Source organism: Podarcis filfolensis (genome assembly GCF_964270895.1).
Source record: "Podarcis filfolensis genome assembly, chromosome: 11".
Classification (NCBI taxonomy): Eukaryota; Metazoa; Chordata; class Lepidosauria; order Squamata; family Lacertidae; genus Podarcis; species Podarcis filfolensis.
Genome location: NC_139613.1, coordinates 46,388,824 through 46,405,474, shown reverse-complemented (window position 1 = coordinate 46,405,474; position 16,651 = coordinate 46,388,824). Strand labels below are relative to the sequence as shown.

The following is a 16,651-nucleotide window of genomic DNA, read 5'->3' as shown; positions in this document are numbered from 1 at the left end:
TTGGTGGTTCTTCATAACCCCTTGATTCTGTATAAGAATGTTTGTTCCCTTTATTGCTGTTAAAAATCTAAACCAACCTCAAAATTACAGTGTTGCTCTCATGATGGGAGGAGCTTGGGAGAGTGAGCAAGGACAACTTTCCAGCCCTGGAATTCCTTAGCTTTTGATGTTACCCATGTTAAATATTTAAAACTTGAATAGACGTTGGAATACAGCACTTCTTTTGATAATAGACATGGACATTCACAACTTCATATGAGCAGTGTTGAGGACCTATTGTTTGCATTTTTCTGATCTTTTTTTGTAACAGCTAATACCTACCACAATGAAACTTCCAGAACGACAGCCTGAGTTCTTCTTCTACTATTCACTCCTTGGCAATGATGTTACCAACGAACCATTCACCGATTTGATCAATCCAAACTTTGAGCCAGAAAGAGCATCTGTTAGAATACGCAGCAGCGTTGAAGTTCTAAGAGCTTATTTTTTTGCTCACTCAAAGTTGAAGGTAAGCATCCATTTCTGCTCTCTGGTAAACAAAGATGTAGCTGTTGCATCTTGTTTTGAAGTGTGTGACTCCTCTTCAGTCCAAATTGTTAAGAGGATACCATAAGAATTTAGTGTGTTATGGCAGATCAAATTTAAGAACTTTTATACTATTTTGATATGTTGTTAATTTTTTTACTTATGAGCTGCACCTTCATAAAAATAGAAAAACAAGGCAGTGGGCAGAATAAGAAGCTAATACTACAGTAGTATCAGTATAAACTGCTTGGTAAAAAAATATGAACTGCTCAGTTTTTAGAGTATGTCTGAGAGAAAGCTTGCTAGACTTTCTTTTCTATGGACAAGGAGTTCTTCAGAGCTGCCACACTAAAAACATGCTCCCTGGTAAAGGACAACCAAACCTCAGGGGCATGGCAGAGAGACACCAAAAGTACCCCACCAGGGGATCTTGATAATTGAGGTACAGCATTAAGAATCATGCTACTCCTTAAAGTACATTGTGCCCAAATTGTTTATGGCTCTGTGAATTAACACAAGAACCTTGAGCCTGCCCTTAGTAGGAAATCGACAACCAATGCAGCTCTCTCAGCAAATTAACATCGTTACCAGTAACCTGCCGAATTCTGTCCTAGTTGCAGCTTCTGGACCAGATAGATATAAGGGTAGCCCATATAAAGCATGCTACAGTAATCAACTCTTACAATTACCATTGCATGGACCACTGTGGTCAGGTTATCCTGGTCACAACAGATGTACCAGCCAAAGCTGGGAGAAGGAATTTCTAGCCCCAGATGTCAGTTGTGCCTCTAGTGAGAAAGATGGATTAAGGAGCACCCTCAAGCTATGAAAATGCTCCATCTTGGCCTTTCCTTCTTCCTTCCCCCTTAGAGCTTGTGAGCTTGTGAGTTGTGGCTTATCGTGTACTGAAACATGACCGCTTGGAGCCTCTTGCTATCTTTTGACCTGAAGAATACAGGGTTTCGGAGGATAAGACAGTCTGGGAAGATTAGGCAGTCTGGATAACCTTCTAAAGAAGGCTCTTTGGCTTATTTTATTCCAGCATCCATTACAAACACATTATTTATTTTAAGGACATAATATTTCCATTTAGATGTCATTGGTTGGGTGTAAGTAATCATTTTTGTACTGAATGCTCATTATAGTCACTTTCATGATACCCTTTTGAAACATAGATCCATCTTTGCTGTGGGGACCAGTCTCTTGGAAGCACTGAAATACTTTTAACTGGGCTGTTGAAGAAAGGAAGCGTGGAAATCCTTCAACATCCAGTAGCAATTGAAGGAGCATATATTCTTGTTCCACCTAACAGAGCCCGGCAAAAGCTGCCACCCGTCCCTTTGGATATGGCTCCCACTGTTGGGGTATCAGTATCTCTTCAAAAAGATAGCAGAGTTTCTCAGGTACAGCTCAATTGTACTCCTTTTTATATGCTTTTAAAAATGCAAATAAAAATAGAAAATATTATTGCTGGTACGCATGTATGAAATGAAGTTATTGTTATTATTATTAAATTTCTATACTGCCCCTCATCCGAGGATCACGTGTTTAAACTAGGCACTATTGTTTCGTTCAGCCTCAGTTATCTTCAAAGGTTGAGTCTGAAAATGTGAAAAGAGCTTCATCTCCAATGCATGATCAAAAAAGGAGTCCTGAGCCTGGTTCTCAAAATGCGTTACCCCGGGTTAGCCATTCTCCTCCCATAAAAGATGACGCAACAGACAGTGAAGTGGAAAGTCTTCAGTATGACAAGAACCCAAAGGCACAGAAAAAAGGTAGGCAGCACATCAAAGCAAATGTTTATAAATTTACAGCTGTCATATCTACCACAAAATACTGTTTTCTTTATGATTGCTTGGTAAACTGATGCAAGGAAATGGGTGATCATTCACTATGCAGTAATGCAACTTAAAATATTCTGAAGACTCCAGTAAGAGGGAGAGAGTTATCTGCGGTCAACCAGTGAACTGCGGGCGATGTAAGGTTTTAAATTTGTGATGTGTGGTTTATCTCTGCAGTTGAAGAACTGGGCAGATATTTGTATTCAAGTAAATTGCTTGGGTCTAAGCACTGCTCCGGGACGCGGGTGGTGCTGTGGTCTAAACCACAGAGCCTAAGGCTTGCCAATCAGAAGGTTGGCGGTTTGAATCCCCACAACGGAATGAGCTCCCATTGCTCGGTCCCTGCCAACTGCCAACCTAGCAATTCGAAAGCACATCAAAGTGCAAGTAGATAAATAGGTACCGCTCCAGCGGGAAGGTAAACGGTGTTTCCGTGCGCTGCTCTGGTTCGCCAGAAGTGGCTTAGTCATGCTGGCCACATGACCCGGAAGTTGGACGCCGGCTCCCTCGGCCAATAAAGTGAGATGAGTGCCGCAACCCCAGAGTCGGTCACAATTGGACCAAATGGTCAGGGGTCCCTTTACCTTTAAGCACTGCTCCCTTCCCTTGTGAACAGAATGCAGGAGCATAGCCTCCAGCCTGTGGCCACTTTGCATGATAGGGCCAATGTGTGAAGGCTGCTTGAAATATGAACACCTATTTTTGGTATGCTATTTTTTGTTTGCCACGTGGACCAGCCTGCACCACGTGGCTTACCTTCAAATTGTCATCAGCTGTGTTTGGCCACAGGCTCTGATGCTGTACAGCTAGTTCAACTTTTAGGTTTAGAAAGGGGGAAAGAAAACTTAGTATGGGAAACAGCCTTATTAGAAAAACCAACCCATAAACTGAAACTGACACAGGGACAAATAGAAGAAGACGCCTTCACTCTGGTATGGCTCCCCTTTATCACATACACAGCCCAACAAGATGACAAGAATCCACCAACAGCATATGAATCAATCTGGCTAACCTGATTCAAAAATGCACACTCACACCCCACTCTCACACAAAAACAATTCTCGCTACAGCCAACCAAAGACAACCAACAACACCCTAAGCCACCCCCAACCTCTCTCACCACCAAGGAAATACAACAAGTGAATAGTAAGAGAACCCATACAAGTAACGTTGACACAACCCCTCATACACACTAAGTAGAATAATAGAAGCATAACCACCTGACCCAACCCAACTTCTCACTCCCCCTCTCCCCCTTTTTTATTTTTCTTTTATTCTTCTTCCTAATTGTTTGAACCAATTCATAAACCAAGAATTCATACATTGACCACTAATAATGAAACATATGTTGTAGATATTTTTCCACGTTTATTATGCTATTTTTGTGATACGCAAATGACATGAGAAAACTTGGTATACTTATTTGTATAATATTATTCTTGTTTATAAAACCCAATTAAAAAAGAAAGAAAACTAAATTTTGTCCAGAAAAAAATTCAAAAGCTTCTTACTTTCATTAGAACTTGTACAGCAGGGGCTCTCAAGTTTGGAATGTGTCAGCATCTATCTTAAAAGAAAATGCGCTGCCTGTTTTCTCTTCAGCCTCGAATGCCCGAGCACCCGCTTCTCAGACTCAGCAGGCCGGTACCTCTGAATCTACCACAGGTCAAAAAATTGCTGTTCCAGCAGCATCCCATCACTTCTGTTTCTCAATAGACTTAAGAACTCTCCATAATCTGGATACTGGCTTTCCCGTCAATTGTATGTTAAGGTAAAGCATGTGTTGGATAATTGTTTCACATCTCTTCATTGGGAGAACTTTAAATTACGGTATTTTTCGCTCCATAGGGCGCACCGGACCATAGGGCGCACCTAGTTTTTAGAGGGGGAAATCAAGAAAAAAAATCTTATTTCCCCCCCAGCCCCAAAGAGCAGCATACAGGCTGCGCACAACCTCTCCCTGCTTGAGGGGTTGCACGCGGCTATGGCACAAGCCAAGACAGCGAACAGGATGGATCCCGCTCGCTGTTTTGGCTTCCTCTTTAGCTCCATGCAACCTCACCCTGCTGGAGGGGTTGCGCGCGGCCATGGCACAAGCCAAGGCAGTGAGCGCCTTGCTGTGAAGCTGGAGGAGGAACAGAAGGAGTCCCTTCTGTTCCTCCTCCAGCTTCCAGGCAGGCACGTGGCTGAAGGGGCGCTGCGCAGTTCTCCCTCTCTGCAAAGGAGAGGCACTGCGCAGAGAGGGAGAACTGTGCAGCGCCCCTTCAAGCGAAGCTGGAAGAGGATCAGAAGGAGACCCTTCTGTTCCTCCTCTGGCTTCACAGGACAGGCGCCCCGCTCCCCGGGCTTCGGGCTGCAGGCTGCTATCCGCAAGCCTTCGGAGCCTGGCGGGAACTCCTGCTGCGCTCCGAAGGCTTGCGGATAGCTTCCTGAAGCCTGGAGAGCGAGAGGGGTCGGTGCGCACCGACCCCTCTCGCTCTCCAGGCTTCAGCGAAAACCTGCATTCGCTCCATAGGACGCACACACATTTCCCCTTCATTTTTGGAGGGGGAAAGTGCTTCCTATAGAGCGAAAAATATGGTATTTTCCCATTGCTTTCTGGCCCTTAACCAGTTACCGGTCCATGAGAGGATCTGGAAGTCTAGGTACACAGTGTCTCCATGATCACTTCTATGTGCCCTGTAAATATCAAACTTCTTGCTCATCATGAACTTGATCTAAAAGTATGGGTAATTGCATCCTTCTTAGCAGAGTTTTATCCCTATAATTCTGAGGATAGGGCACAGGTACTGTACACTGTAAGAGGGCAATCTCCAACTATGTGCAGGTCTTGTAACTTCCATTCATGGACGAACATGTCTTGCCCGAATATTCCCTTTTCTTTAATCTACACATTTCTTTATAAACTCACAATGCTGTTGTGGCAACTTGTGGATTTTTAGCTATGTTTCTGGATGGAAGACCCCAGTATACATGCTAAGTTGGAAAGTTTCTACATTTTTAAAAAAGCTAGGGAAATACGGAAAGGAGTAACTTCATGGAAATTGGGCACAAGCGTATTACTTTTCGGCTGACTAATCTTTGTTGTGTAACTGGCCCACTTGGCCTTCTGTTTTATGGAATGTGAAGTGTCCATTGAATGAAACTTGGTATATGAAGTCCAGGAAGAATTCTATGTTTCAGCTCCCTAGTGGTGACCAAAAATGTAATCCTGGGGAACACCAGGGAAAATCTGCAGCAACATATTAAAACACACATCCCTAGAAATATTCTTAACAATACCCAACTGCATCTTGTTACAGGACGCAGGATCACTGTCACACTCTGCTCCCTTACTTGAGAAAATAAAACAAAGGATGCAAGTCAGTCTTGCCTCTCCTGATCAATGGGAATCCAGTGTCCCTTCAAGATGTTGTTGGACTCTAATGCCCTCCATCCTCAACCAGCATGGCCAACAGTGAGAGGCGATTGGAGTGTATTGTTTGATAGAAACAATGGTGTGGCATTCACCTAAGTTTGATTCATAGAAGACCCAAGGAAATTAATGGACCTAACTTAAGTCCTGTTCATTAATTTCAATAGGTATATTCTGAATAAACTCAGTTGAATACCATGTTAAGACATGCCATTAAGTCATTAGTTAGCTCAAAGTTCAATTACTTAAAGGTCTTGAAGTCATAAGCTATTAGCACTGAATTTGTTATAATATTAATATTATTTATTTGTTTGTTTGTTTATTTCTCAATGGAACATGGGTGGTGCTGTGGTCTAAACCACTGAGCCTCTTGGGCTTGCCAGTCAGAAGGTCGGTGGTTCTAATCCCCACGATGGGGAGAGCTCCAGTTGCTCTGTCCCAGCTTCTGCCAACCTAGCAGTTTGAAAGCATGCCAGTGTGAGTAGATAAATAGGTACCACTGTGGCAGGAAGGTAAACGGCGTTTCCGTGCGCTCTGGCTTCCGTCACGGTGTCTTCTTGCACCAGAAGCGGTTTAGTCATGCTGGCCACATGACCCGGAAATCTGTCTGTGGACAAACGCCAGCTCCCTCGGCCTGAAAGCGAGATGAGTGCCGCAACCCCATAGTTGCCTTTGACTGGACTTAAGCGTCCAGGGGTCTTTTACCTTTACCTTTTTACCTCCATAGGTACTCGTATCCGTTTTTTGGAAGTGCTGCACCCATTATGACAAACCCTCCCGTGGAAGTAAGGAAGAACATGGAAGTGTTTCTTCCCCAGTCATATTGTGCATTTGATTTTGCAACGATGCCCCATCAGCTGCAGGATACCTTCTTCAGGTATGTAACAAGGGTGCCATTTTAACAATCTGTGCATTTGGCACATTTCTCTTTCCTTCACAACTAGTTAACCATACTTACATTTTGAAATTGCAAGTTAACACTAGCGCAACCTAACTTGTATCTTCTCCCCATCTTCCCACTTTATCTAGATCTGCTCTGGAGGGTTTGGGGAGCATTCCCCTTAGCACTACATTAAATACAACCCTGTACATTTGTCCTCAGGATTGGTTATTTACCGTATTTTTCACTCTATAGGAAGCACCCGACCATAGGATGCACCTAGTTTTAGAGGGAGAGAAAAAATTCTCTCCCTCTCTACGCAGCACCCCTTCAGCGAAGCGGCAGGAGAAACGAAGCCCCTTCCATTTCTCCTCCTGCTTCGCTGAAGGGGCGCTGCGCAGAGAGGGAAAGCTGTGCAGCGCCTCTCCAGCGAAGCAAACCCAGGAGAGCAAGAGGGATCAGTGCGCACCGATCCCTCTTGCTCTCCAGGCTTCAGCGGGCTATCCCGCTGTGCTTCGGAGGCTTTGCGTTCCTTTCGCTGAAGCCATGGAGCCTGCATTCACTCCATAAGATGCACACACATTTCCCCCTATTTTTTGGAGGGGGAAAATGCGTCTTATAGAGTGAAAAATACGGTAGTTCAGGTGGCACGTTTTGTGTCAGCGAGGTGGTATGGTACCTGCTAATAAGTTCCATTTAAATATTTGTCCCTGCTTTGCTTTTTTCCAGCAGCGTGGGCATGATCCTATCATCTTCACAAAGGGCAGAATCCAGAGCCATAACGCTTGCAGTGTGTGGCTTAGGTCTCATTTGCTTCCACATCTATAGGGGTAATGGACAGCGGAGAGTAGGTTGGTCTCTAGTGGTCCTAGCAACCGGGGGTATAGCCTGTATGCAAAGGGCAGATAGGGACTCAAATTGCCAAATACCAGAGATCTGGGTACATGCTTTGAAGAACCAGGTACTTGCCCAGCACAGTAGGGGGTGGCAGGTGACAAAGGGGGATATGGTTCTCTGTGTGTGTGTTGTTTTCTAAGTGATGGATTAGGTCCTGCAAAGCACATTTGGACATCTCACCCTTCATATGATTGGACTTTGCTCTCTGTGTGCAACTGGTAGGGATTGGAATCTGCCCTATATCATTCAATGACTCAGTTCGAAACCTGCAGACCTATTCTAACCTGAATGTACTTCAGAGCAACTCATTCAAACTGATCGTATTCAGAAGAAATACTACTTGCTTGTGGAAGCTGTTGAATTTTAACTCCTAATGTGACGTGACACAGGTTCGGATGGGTTTTTACTGTTGTTAATGGCTAACCAGTAGGAATGGAGAAACCTTAAGATAACAACTTCACCATAGTTCCTCCCTTGGATTGGGACCTATTTTCAGAAATGCAGGAAATCCAGGAAGTCAAAGTATATCGCTCAATTGTATATTTCTAGGATGGAAAATTACTTTGATGGGTGTGAAATGTTCTTGCAAAATTGAGCATCCTTGAACTCCTTCAAGTGGTTGTACTATTTTGCCACAGGGTAGCATTAATGTCTGCCAGTTCATCTACGCCAGCATCACAAAAGATGTAAAATAAATGCATCTCTTCTACCCATCCTGGCCTACGGCAACTGAGGAAAAACCCATCTATGAGAACAAAATACAAACTCCTGTATGCTATGTGTATTTTTTCCTTCTGTATTTCAGGATACCTTTGCTGGTGGAGCTGTGGCATAAAGATAAAACAGCCAAAGACTTACTGCTGGGAGTTGCAAGACTCCAGCTTTCAAATATTTTGGCCATGGAAAAAACCCGCTTTCTAGGTGCCAGTGGGGAACAGTGCTGGCGCCAGACCTTCAGTGAAACAATCCCTGTTACAGCAGCACAAGGGTACAATAAGCTTTGAAAAATGAGGTTCCTCTATTATAGCTGGTTCTGTTTAACACTCCTATAGGCCTTTTTGAATTATTATTTGTTTGCATTTAGTAAAACTCTTAATACTTATTTTTGAAGAGCTTGCATAACTCTTAATTTTGGGGGACAAAAGGGACCAGTGGAACAATAGTGTGGGAGACCACATCACTTCCATTCTCTTGTGATGCTGCAGAGCTTCTGAAAGAATACACTCAGTTGAACTTGAAAAGTGATACCAGTTTGTACTTGTAGAAGTGTACACAAAAGATGTGCCTTTCTTTAGCAGTCATGCAAGCATTGTCTGCTGACTTGGTAAAGATTTGATTACAATGTGGAGCCTGGAATTTTTAATTTATGTAACTTTCTAATGGTGAATATATATTTAATTTCAAAATATATGTTTGCACAATCAAACTTTCCGGTATATTATGTAGTAGATTCTTTCTGAAAAGCATGAGTGTACCCAAACTTAGTAGCCACTAGATGGCAGCCCTCCAAACCTAATTGACTTTAACATTTGATGTCAAACCCAACTCACTGATGTGAAAGTGACTGTACTCCTTTGTACTGATTTGTTTCAAATGTCAGATGTTTATTTCCTGTAACTCGATAAGTTTACCCAACTTTTCAGTGTATTTGCATAGAAAACTATTTAAACTTTACTAAAAATGGGTAAAAGGAAGCTTGAAAAACAAATGTAAACTGTAGAATTATTGCTGTACGCACCTTGGGTTTCATGTTTTTGTTTATTTAGTGATACTTTTTGACTTTTTTAGTAACAAGACAATCATCTGAAAAGAGTCTGGAACATTTATTTTGTGGACAGTTGACCTTAATGTGTTTCCTTTAGGTTCACACTTGCCAGGTTGTGAGTGTGCATATAAAAGTAAGACACTTGTAGCAGCAAATATTTAATTCTGAGCTTTGAAACAAAACTGTTTGCAGATATGCAGAAAAATAAGCCTCAAGTCAAACCTGATAGCCAGCGCTACAACACAAGTGATTAGGAGGAACAAAGAGAGAAAATTCAGACAGACCAGAGACTAGCTGGTAACCAGTATCTAAGAATCATAATTTTGGTCTCCAGCCTCTTTATTCATGAATAGGAATAAATGCTCTGTACTTCTCTAATAGAGCAGCTATTCCTTTTTCAACTCTCTGTGTTCCATATTCCTAAGAGAATTGGCGTCATGTCTGGGTCTGTCAGTCAATCAGACAATTTATTGTGTATAGCCAAAGGCCTTTACAATGAACATGTTTTGATCAGTCGTCTGACAGTCAGGATTGTTTGACTTCTTTATATAAAACTTGTTTAGCTCCCGAGACCTTTTTTGGGAGGAAAGAGAGAAAAGACTGCTGCAGAAATAAGTCAACTTTTCTCATGCTTGTTCCATTGTAAACAGATGACAGTAGAGAGCAAGATTAATATCAAATGACAGAAGAAATGAAATGTTATTGTTCTTGTTTATAGGACAAGCAACAGGATAGCCGAGCTTTCATACACGGTGACTCTAGAAGATTATGGGCTTGTGAAAATGCATGAAGTTGTGGTGTCCGATTCTTCTCAGGTAAACAGAAATGCACCCTTTCTTGTTTGGAAAGACACAACTCCATTGAAGATTATCTAATAGCATTTCCATGTTTAGGGTTTAGGTGCCAATGAGCCACCGCTGGTTCCGTCATCTCAGCCACGTAATGTTCCTGAAATCCAGCCGGAAACAAGAGAAACTCTAGAGTACAAAGCAGCACTTGAATTGGAAATGTGGAAGGAACTACAAGAAGACCTTTTTGAAAACCAGGTTTCTTTATACATTTTTTTTTAGCCGGAACTACAGGTCCACTCTTCACAAAAGGCAAATGTGACAGATCTTAAACCTAGGTTGCAGTTCAGGTGGATACAAGCGTGGGAAAGAGGTTTTTAAATTGGAATCAGCCCTTTAGCTGATTGTACGACAGCATTGTATATTTGGCAGATTCAGCATAGATGGCTTCATAATGTTCAAATACATTTTTAGGCATGTCTCACAGGGTAATCACCCCAGTCTCACATTGTGTCTGGGCAAAAAGTCAGTTTGGTATATCTTCAAGATGTGCCCAGAACGTTGACAGCAGGATAAAACTGATCTGCGTTTTAGAAATATTATTTATATTAAGGAGGAATCTTACCTATTTACAGTCTTGAGCGCAAAGGTTCCTCCTTGCCGATACAGGAACACTTTTGGCCTGCTGCCCCATCCTTCAGTCATTATATCAGTCATGAGACTGTACCACCTTTGGATATTACAGAGCACCTTGGAAGAGTGGGGGAAAGAGAGAATTCCAAATATTTGCAATATTGAACTAAGAGGAGGAGTGATTTTATTCACTGGGCTCTTGCAATGTACTGGCATGTTCACTTTCTGTGAGCATAGCCTGGAAAGTGCCCAGGGTAGCTCAGTTATTAGAGCATAAGACCCTTAATCTCAGGGCTGTGGGTTTGAGCCCCATATTGGGCAAAATATTCCTGCATTATAGGGGGTTGGACTAGATGGGTCCTTTCCAATTCTATGATTCTGTTCTACCCTAGTGACTTAAAAAAATTCATTCCACTTCAGTTGCTTTCCCACCCACCCCCATCTCTCCTGCTTCAGTTGAATTCAAGTGGAAGCTTGCATCTCTTTTTCCAATCACTTTTAAGGCTTTCTACTTCCATTATGTTTTGTAACACACGGTTCTGCTATTATTAGCCTATGAGTTATGGTAGTATTTTATGACTGCTTAAATAAATTTGCAAATGTGGTGTAAAGTTCTCCATTTTACTTCTGGTTATGGTAGCTTTAGATATAATTCAGCTTTACATGGCTATGCATAACTATTGCCTCTTACCAGCTACCATTTAAAAATTAACAGACCTGTAATCAATTTTTAGGGATGCGGGTGGTGCTGTGGGTTAAACCACAGAGCCTAGGACTTGCCGATCAGAAGGTCGGCGGTTTAAATCCCTGCGACGGGGTGAGCTCCTGCTGTTCGGTCCCTGCTCCTGCCAACCTAGCAGTTCGAAAGCACATCAAAGTGCAAGTAGATAAATAGGTACCGCTCCAGTGGGAAGGTAAACAGCGTTTCCGTGCGCTGCTCTGGTTTGCCAGAAGTGGCTTAGTCATGCTGGCCACATGACCCAGAAGCTGTACGCCGGTTCCCTCATCCAATAAAGCGAGATGAGCGCCGCAAGCCCAGAGTCGGCCACGACTGGATCTAATGGTCAGGGGTCCGTTTACCTTTACCTAATCAATTTTCAGGACTGATAATGGGAGCTGTCTGTGTATTTGATCTGGAATTCCCCCCTGATGTCCTGAATACTTAATTTGCACGCCATGTTGGGTTTCTTGAGGAAAGACTTCCACAATAGTTCTGACTGAGTTATGCAAATTGTATGGTTTTCGAAGGAAGACATTTTGAAATTGCCTTTGTTTTTCGCAGCTGAAGAAGAAGGAGCTAGCTCATATGCAGGCTGTTGCAGAGGAGTGGAGAAAAAGGGACAGAGAGAGGGAAGCATTGGTGAAGAAAAAAGTAAGACCCTTTCCCCTTTGAAATGCTTCACAGCAGAATGAACTGTCATGATAGCTGGCAGTGGTAAAGGGTGATGTATTTCATTAGCTGCCGGAAGAAGACCTAGACACACAGCCCATAAAACCTACACAAAAATACTTTAGGTAACACACCTTAGAGATACCCTGGAATTGTTTACGAATTAAGCTGCAATATGTTTCCTTTCGGTTGAGTTAAAATAAAGATATATAATACTGCTAGTCTTGCAGAGCAATCCTGCACTGTAATATGCCCACTGAGTTTTACTCGCAGGTAAATGTGTATAGGATTGTGGCCTAAGTCTTGTTGAAGTCTATTAGCAGTGCAGGCTCTGATGCATAATATTTTGAAATCCACTGTGTGCATAAAAATCAAGTTGTCACTTGTTTTGTGGGATTTCAAGCTCATTTTAAATCCGGTTTCTTTTGCAAGGATATAGTGTCATCCAAGAACAAATACCATGTTCAGTTTAGAAAGAATTATTATTATTATTATTTTAACTGTATACATTCTAGGTTGCAGAATATACCGTTTTGGAAGAAAAACTTCAAAAAACGTTGACTGACTTAGAGAAGCGTGAAAAGCAACTTGTTGGTGCTGAAACTGAGGTAGACATATGCAACACAATGTTATATCTTCTACTGTGCACATACAGAAACCATTTCTGTACGTTTCTGAGCACAATTCAAAGTGTTGTTGCTGACCTTTAAAGCCCTAAACGGCCTTGGCCCAGTATATCTGAAGGAGCATCTCCACCCCCATCGTTCAGCCCGGACACTGAAGTCCAGTGCCGAAGGCCTTCTGGCGGTTCCCTCACTGCAAGAAGCCAAGTTACAGGGAACCAGGCAGAGGGCCTTCTCGGTGGTGGCACCCACCCTGTGGAACACCCTCCCACCAGATGTCAAAGAGAACAACAACTAACAGACTTTTAGAAGACATCTGAAGGCAGTTCTGTTCAGGGAAGCTTTTAATGTTTGATGCATTACTGTATTTTAATATTTTGTTGGAAGCCGCCCAGAGTGGCTGGGGAGGCCCAGCCAGATGGGCGGGGTATAAATAAATTATTATTATTATTATTATTATTATTATTATTATTATTATTATTATTTATTATATTTTGAAAAAACTCGAAAGAGCTGTTCCAGTTCATCTTAGATTTGTGCTCGGATTGGAATTTTTCCATGCTATGGAACATGGCTTTTTCTGGTGCATAGTTTTGGGGCTTTTGTGTGCATGTTTTAGTTCATTGGCAGGTTAGTGTTGATGGGGAGAGAAAGAGGAGCATAATTTTTTACATGTGGGAATACCTAAAAAATAAGCAAGGTGCATCTTGTAGCCATCAAGTATTCCTGTACTTAAAGCTGCAAAGCCATCAGATTTGGCAGAGAAATCGCTGCTACATAGCTAGGAGCAGGGCCGGATTTAGATTTGATAAGGCCCTAAGCTACTGAAGGTAATGGGGCCCTTTATATGTCCAGCTGTCCCTTGTCAGCAACAATTTGTCGCTGTTTTTTGTGCTGAAGATATGCTATATGGTAATTTATGGACCTAATAGGTATCCAATGCCATTTTATTTGTTTTTTATCTTATATTTTGGAAATGTACATCCAGTTGTTTTTTTCCTTTAAAACATTTTTGGGCCCCCAAGAAAGTGGAGCCCTAAGCTATAGCTTGTTTAGCTTATACGTAAATCCAGCACTGGCTAGGAGCCATGGTTTTTTGCCCTCGTAACTCCATGGATGTTGTGGAACACACTCCACACAGCTAGGCTAAGTTTAAAAAGTATTGTTGTTTTATTATTATTATTATTATTATTATTATTATTATTATTATTATTACATATTTTAAAGTTGGTCAAATAAATGCATGAGTGACTCGTGAGAGTAATGTCAATCGAGCGTGCTTTCTAAATGAGGCAGCACAGGTTTACATCTGGACAACCACTGGTGCTGAAATCTGTGTGTGTGTGTGTGTGTGTGTGTGCTTTAAATTTTAAGCTCCAAAGAGCAAAGAAAGAGCTCCAAGCAGAGCATGAACGAAACCGTCAGGAGCTTCAAGATGCAATGCGGCGAGTCAAAGAAGAATGCATGCATCAGGTGGAGCTGGAAAAATCGAGGTTCAGACAGTTGGAAGAGGACAAGATCCGCTTGCAGCAACAAGTGAGTGGAACTTAACTTTTCCAAGTTAGATACAACCAGTGCTTTTCCCCTAAAAAAGTGCTTGGGGTACTCTTATTGTGACTCAAGAAAACCACCATTTTATAGTTCAAATCGGGAAAAATAAATACAGGAAATGGACAAAAGTACAAAGATTCACAAAATGCTTGGGGGGGGGAGCACTGGATACAACTTTATTTAATGGTAGAAATGGACAAAGATTTTTTTTGAAAACAAGGGTGATCTTACGGCCAGGTTAATTAAAGCTTTAAAATATCCTGTTCTCCTTCAATAAAAGCAAAGAAGGGAGACCAGATATTTTAATGCCACCAGATATTTTAATGCCATCACAAAGAAGTTTTTCTTCTTCTTTTTAATATTTGCTGTGCATCTCTCTCTCTCTCTCTCTCTGTGTGTGTGTGTGTGTGTAAAAACTATAAAGCAATGTAATATTTGGGGAACCATTTCTTAATCTTTGCCAATCTATTTGTGTGGTAGTAGTGCTCCTTTTGTGATGTTCTTTGGAGAACCAGTTGAAGACGAGTATTCTACAGTGGTACCTCAGGTTAAGTACTTAATTTGTTCCGGAGGTCCGTATTTAACCTGAAACTGTTCTTAACCTGAAGCACCACTTTAGCTAATGGGGCCTCCTGCTGCTGCCACGCCACCGGAGCCTGATTTCTGTTCTCATCCTGAAGTAAAATTCTTAACCCGAGGTACTATTTCTGGGTTAGCGGAGTCTGTAACCTGAAGTGTATGTAACTTGAAGCGTATGTAACCTGAGGTACCACTGTATTGGGCAAAATGTTCCTTCCAGCTCTTTGTTGTGTTATCATCTAGGCATAAACTCATTCAACTTCTGTTTCTTCCTCTTCTTCTTCTTCTTCTTCTTCTTCTTCTTCTTCTTCTTCTTCTTCTTCTTCTTCTTTTTCTACCAGCTTTATGACTGGGAAAACAAGTATAAAACTCTGGAGAAAGAGTTTCAGCAATACAAGGAACAGCAAAGCAGCAAGCCAGAAATCCGGCTGCAATCCGAAATAAGTATTCTAACTTTAGAAAAGGTATGTCTACAATTCTATCTGAAGGCTCAGAAAGAATAGCAGCATTTTACAACAGATTAAATGTAGACAGCGTGAACAAGAAAAGCAAAACTTGGAATAAACTCCAAATTTAACCCAGCCACAAAATTTGCATCATAAATATCAACAAAACAAAAGAATCCTTCTGGAAGATGCTGTCACTTTTAAGAACTTGCCAGGGATAGGAGTTTCACATTCCTTTACAGTTCATCTGTGGCAGTATTTTCCAGATTTCATTGTTACTGATAACTCAAGCAGAGTACACCTAAAATGAGTTTTTGATCCAGGATAAATTGGAATAAATATTCTTAGATCGTTGGTTATCGAGTTACTACCACGGTTAGAAAAAATAATAAGTGTTTGCAAATTGTTCTTAATTCATGACAGACACCTGTCATTAGATGGACATGAACTCTAGAGACCCATCTTGTTGTATCAGTAGCTTCATTTAGACTCTTCTTACTTTTGATAGCTTGAGCTTGTTATTTATAAATGTTGCATGTTTGACAGCACTGTGAATGTATGTAGCTTTCAAAATTCTAATCTATGCCTTTGACCCAGAAGAGGTAACATATATCCAGTTTATGAAGAAAAGATTGGGGGATTTTCCTGATAAGCAGTTCTTTATCTCTTTTGGGGTGTGGGATTGGCAGGGGTTAGGAAAGGACTCTTAATAATAATTTTATTATTTATACACCCATCTAGCTGGGTTGCCCCAGCCAGTCTTGTGAAAGAATGCAGATTTTAAGCTACTGTCTCAAATTCCCAGGGAATAGCTTCAGACTTCATTTTATTTTCCCCAGATCTGGTTCCCACAAACATCAGTTTGGACAGTCATATATATTCAATGCATGTATAAGATTCTGCCTTTTTTAAAAAAAACAAAAAACTGTGTTACGATGTGATAGAACAACAACCAAAGAAATGAGGACTCTTTGTTCACTAGCCATTAACCATTAGGTCCATACATATGTCCTTGCTTGCTTAAAGGTAAAGGTAAAGGGACCCCTGACCAGTCGTGACCGACTCAGGGGTTGCAGTGCTCATCTCGCTTTATTGGCTGAAGGAGCCGGCATACAGCTTCCGGGTCATGTGGCCAGCATGACTAAGCCGCTTCTGGTGAACCAGAGCAGCGCACGGAAATGCCGTTTACCTTCCCGCTGGAGCGGTACCTATTTATCTACTTGCACTTTGACGTGCTTTCGAACTGCTAGGTGGCAGGAGCAGGGACCGAGCAACGGGAGCTCACCCCGTCGTGGGGATTCGAACCACCGACCTTCTG

General features: G+C 41.9%; 1 protein-coding gene across 2 annotated transcripts in view; it reads left to right on the top strand.

Annotated features, from left to right (window-relative positions):
• CEP120 (centrosomal protein 120) overlaps nucleotides 1-16,651 on the top strand; it is a 36,521-nt gene that overhangs the window by 8,108 nt on the left and 11,762 nt on the right. Inside the window, exons 6-17 of one of the 2 annotated variants that reach the window (XR_014539774.1) lie at nucleotides 311-508; nucleotides 1,701-1,928; nucleotides 2,102-2,300; nucleotides 3,969-4,137; nucleotides 6,509-6,658; nucleotides 8,364-8,546; nucleotides 10,042-10,138; nucleotides 10,217-10,369; nucleotides 12,027-12,116; nucleotides 12,650-12,742; nucleotides 14,132-14,293; nucleotides 15,229-16,351. Coding sequence is in view for 1 of the 2 variants with exons in the window: in XM_083576648.1 (XP_083432774.1) it covers nucleotides 311-508; nucleotides 1,701-1,928; nucleotides 2,102-2,300; nucleotides 3,969-4,137; nucleotides 6,509-6,658; nucleotides 8,364-8,546; nucleotides 10,042-10,138; nucleotides 10,217-10,369; nucleotides 12,027-12,116; nucleotides 12,650-12,742; nucleotides 14,132-14,293; nucleotides 15,229-15,351 (1,845 nt within the window). In the remaining variant the exon portion in view is untranslated. The remainder of the gene's footprint in view (nucleotides 1-310; nucleotides 509-1,700; nucleotides 1,929-2,101; nucleotides 2,301-3,968; nucleotides 4,138-6,508; nucleotides 6,659-8,363; nucleotides 8,547-10,041; nucleotides 10,139-10,216; nucleotides 10,370-12,026; nucleotides 12,117-12,649; nucleotides 12,743-14,131; nucleotides 14,294-15,228; nucleotides 16,352-16,651) is intronic. The other variant, XM_083576648.1, reaches the window with a different exon arrangement.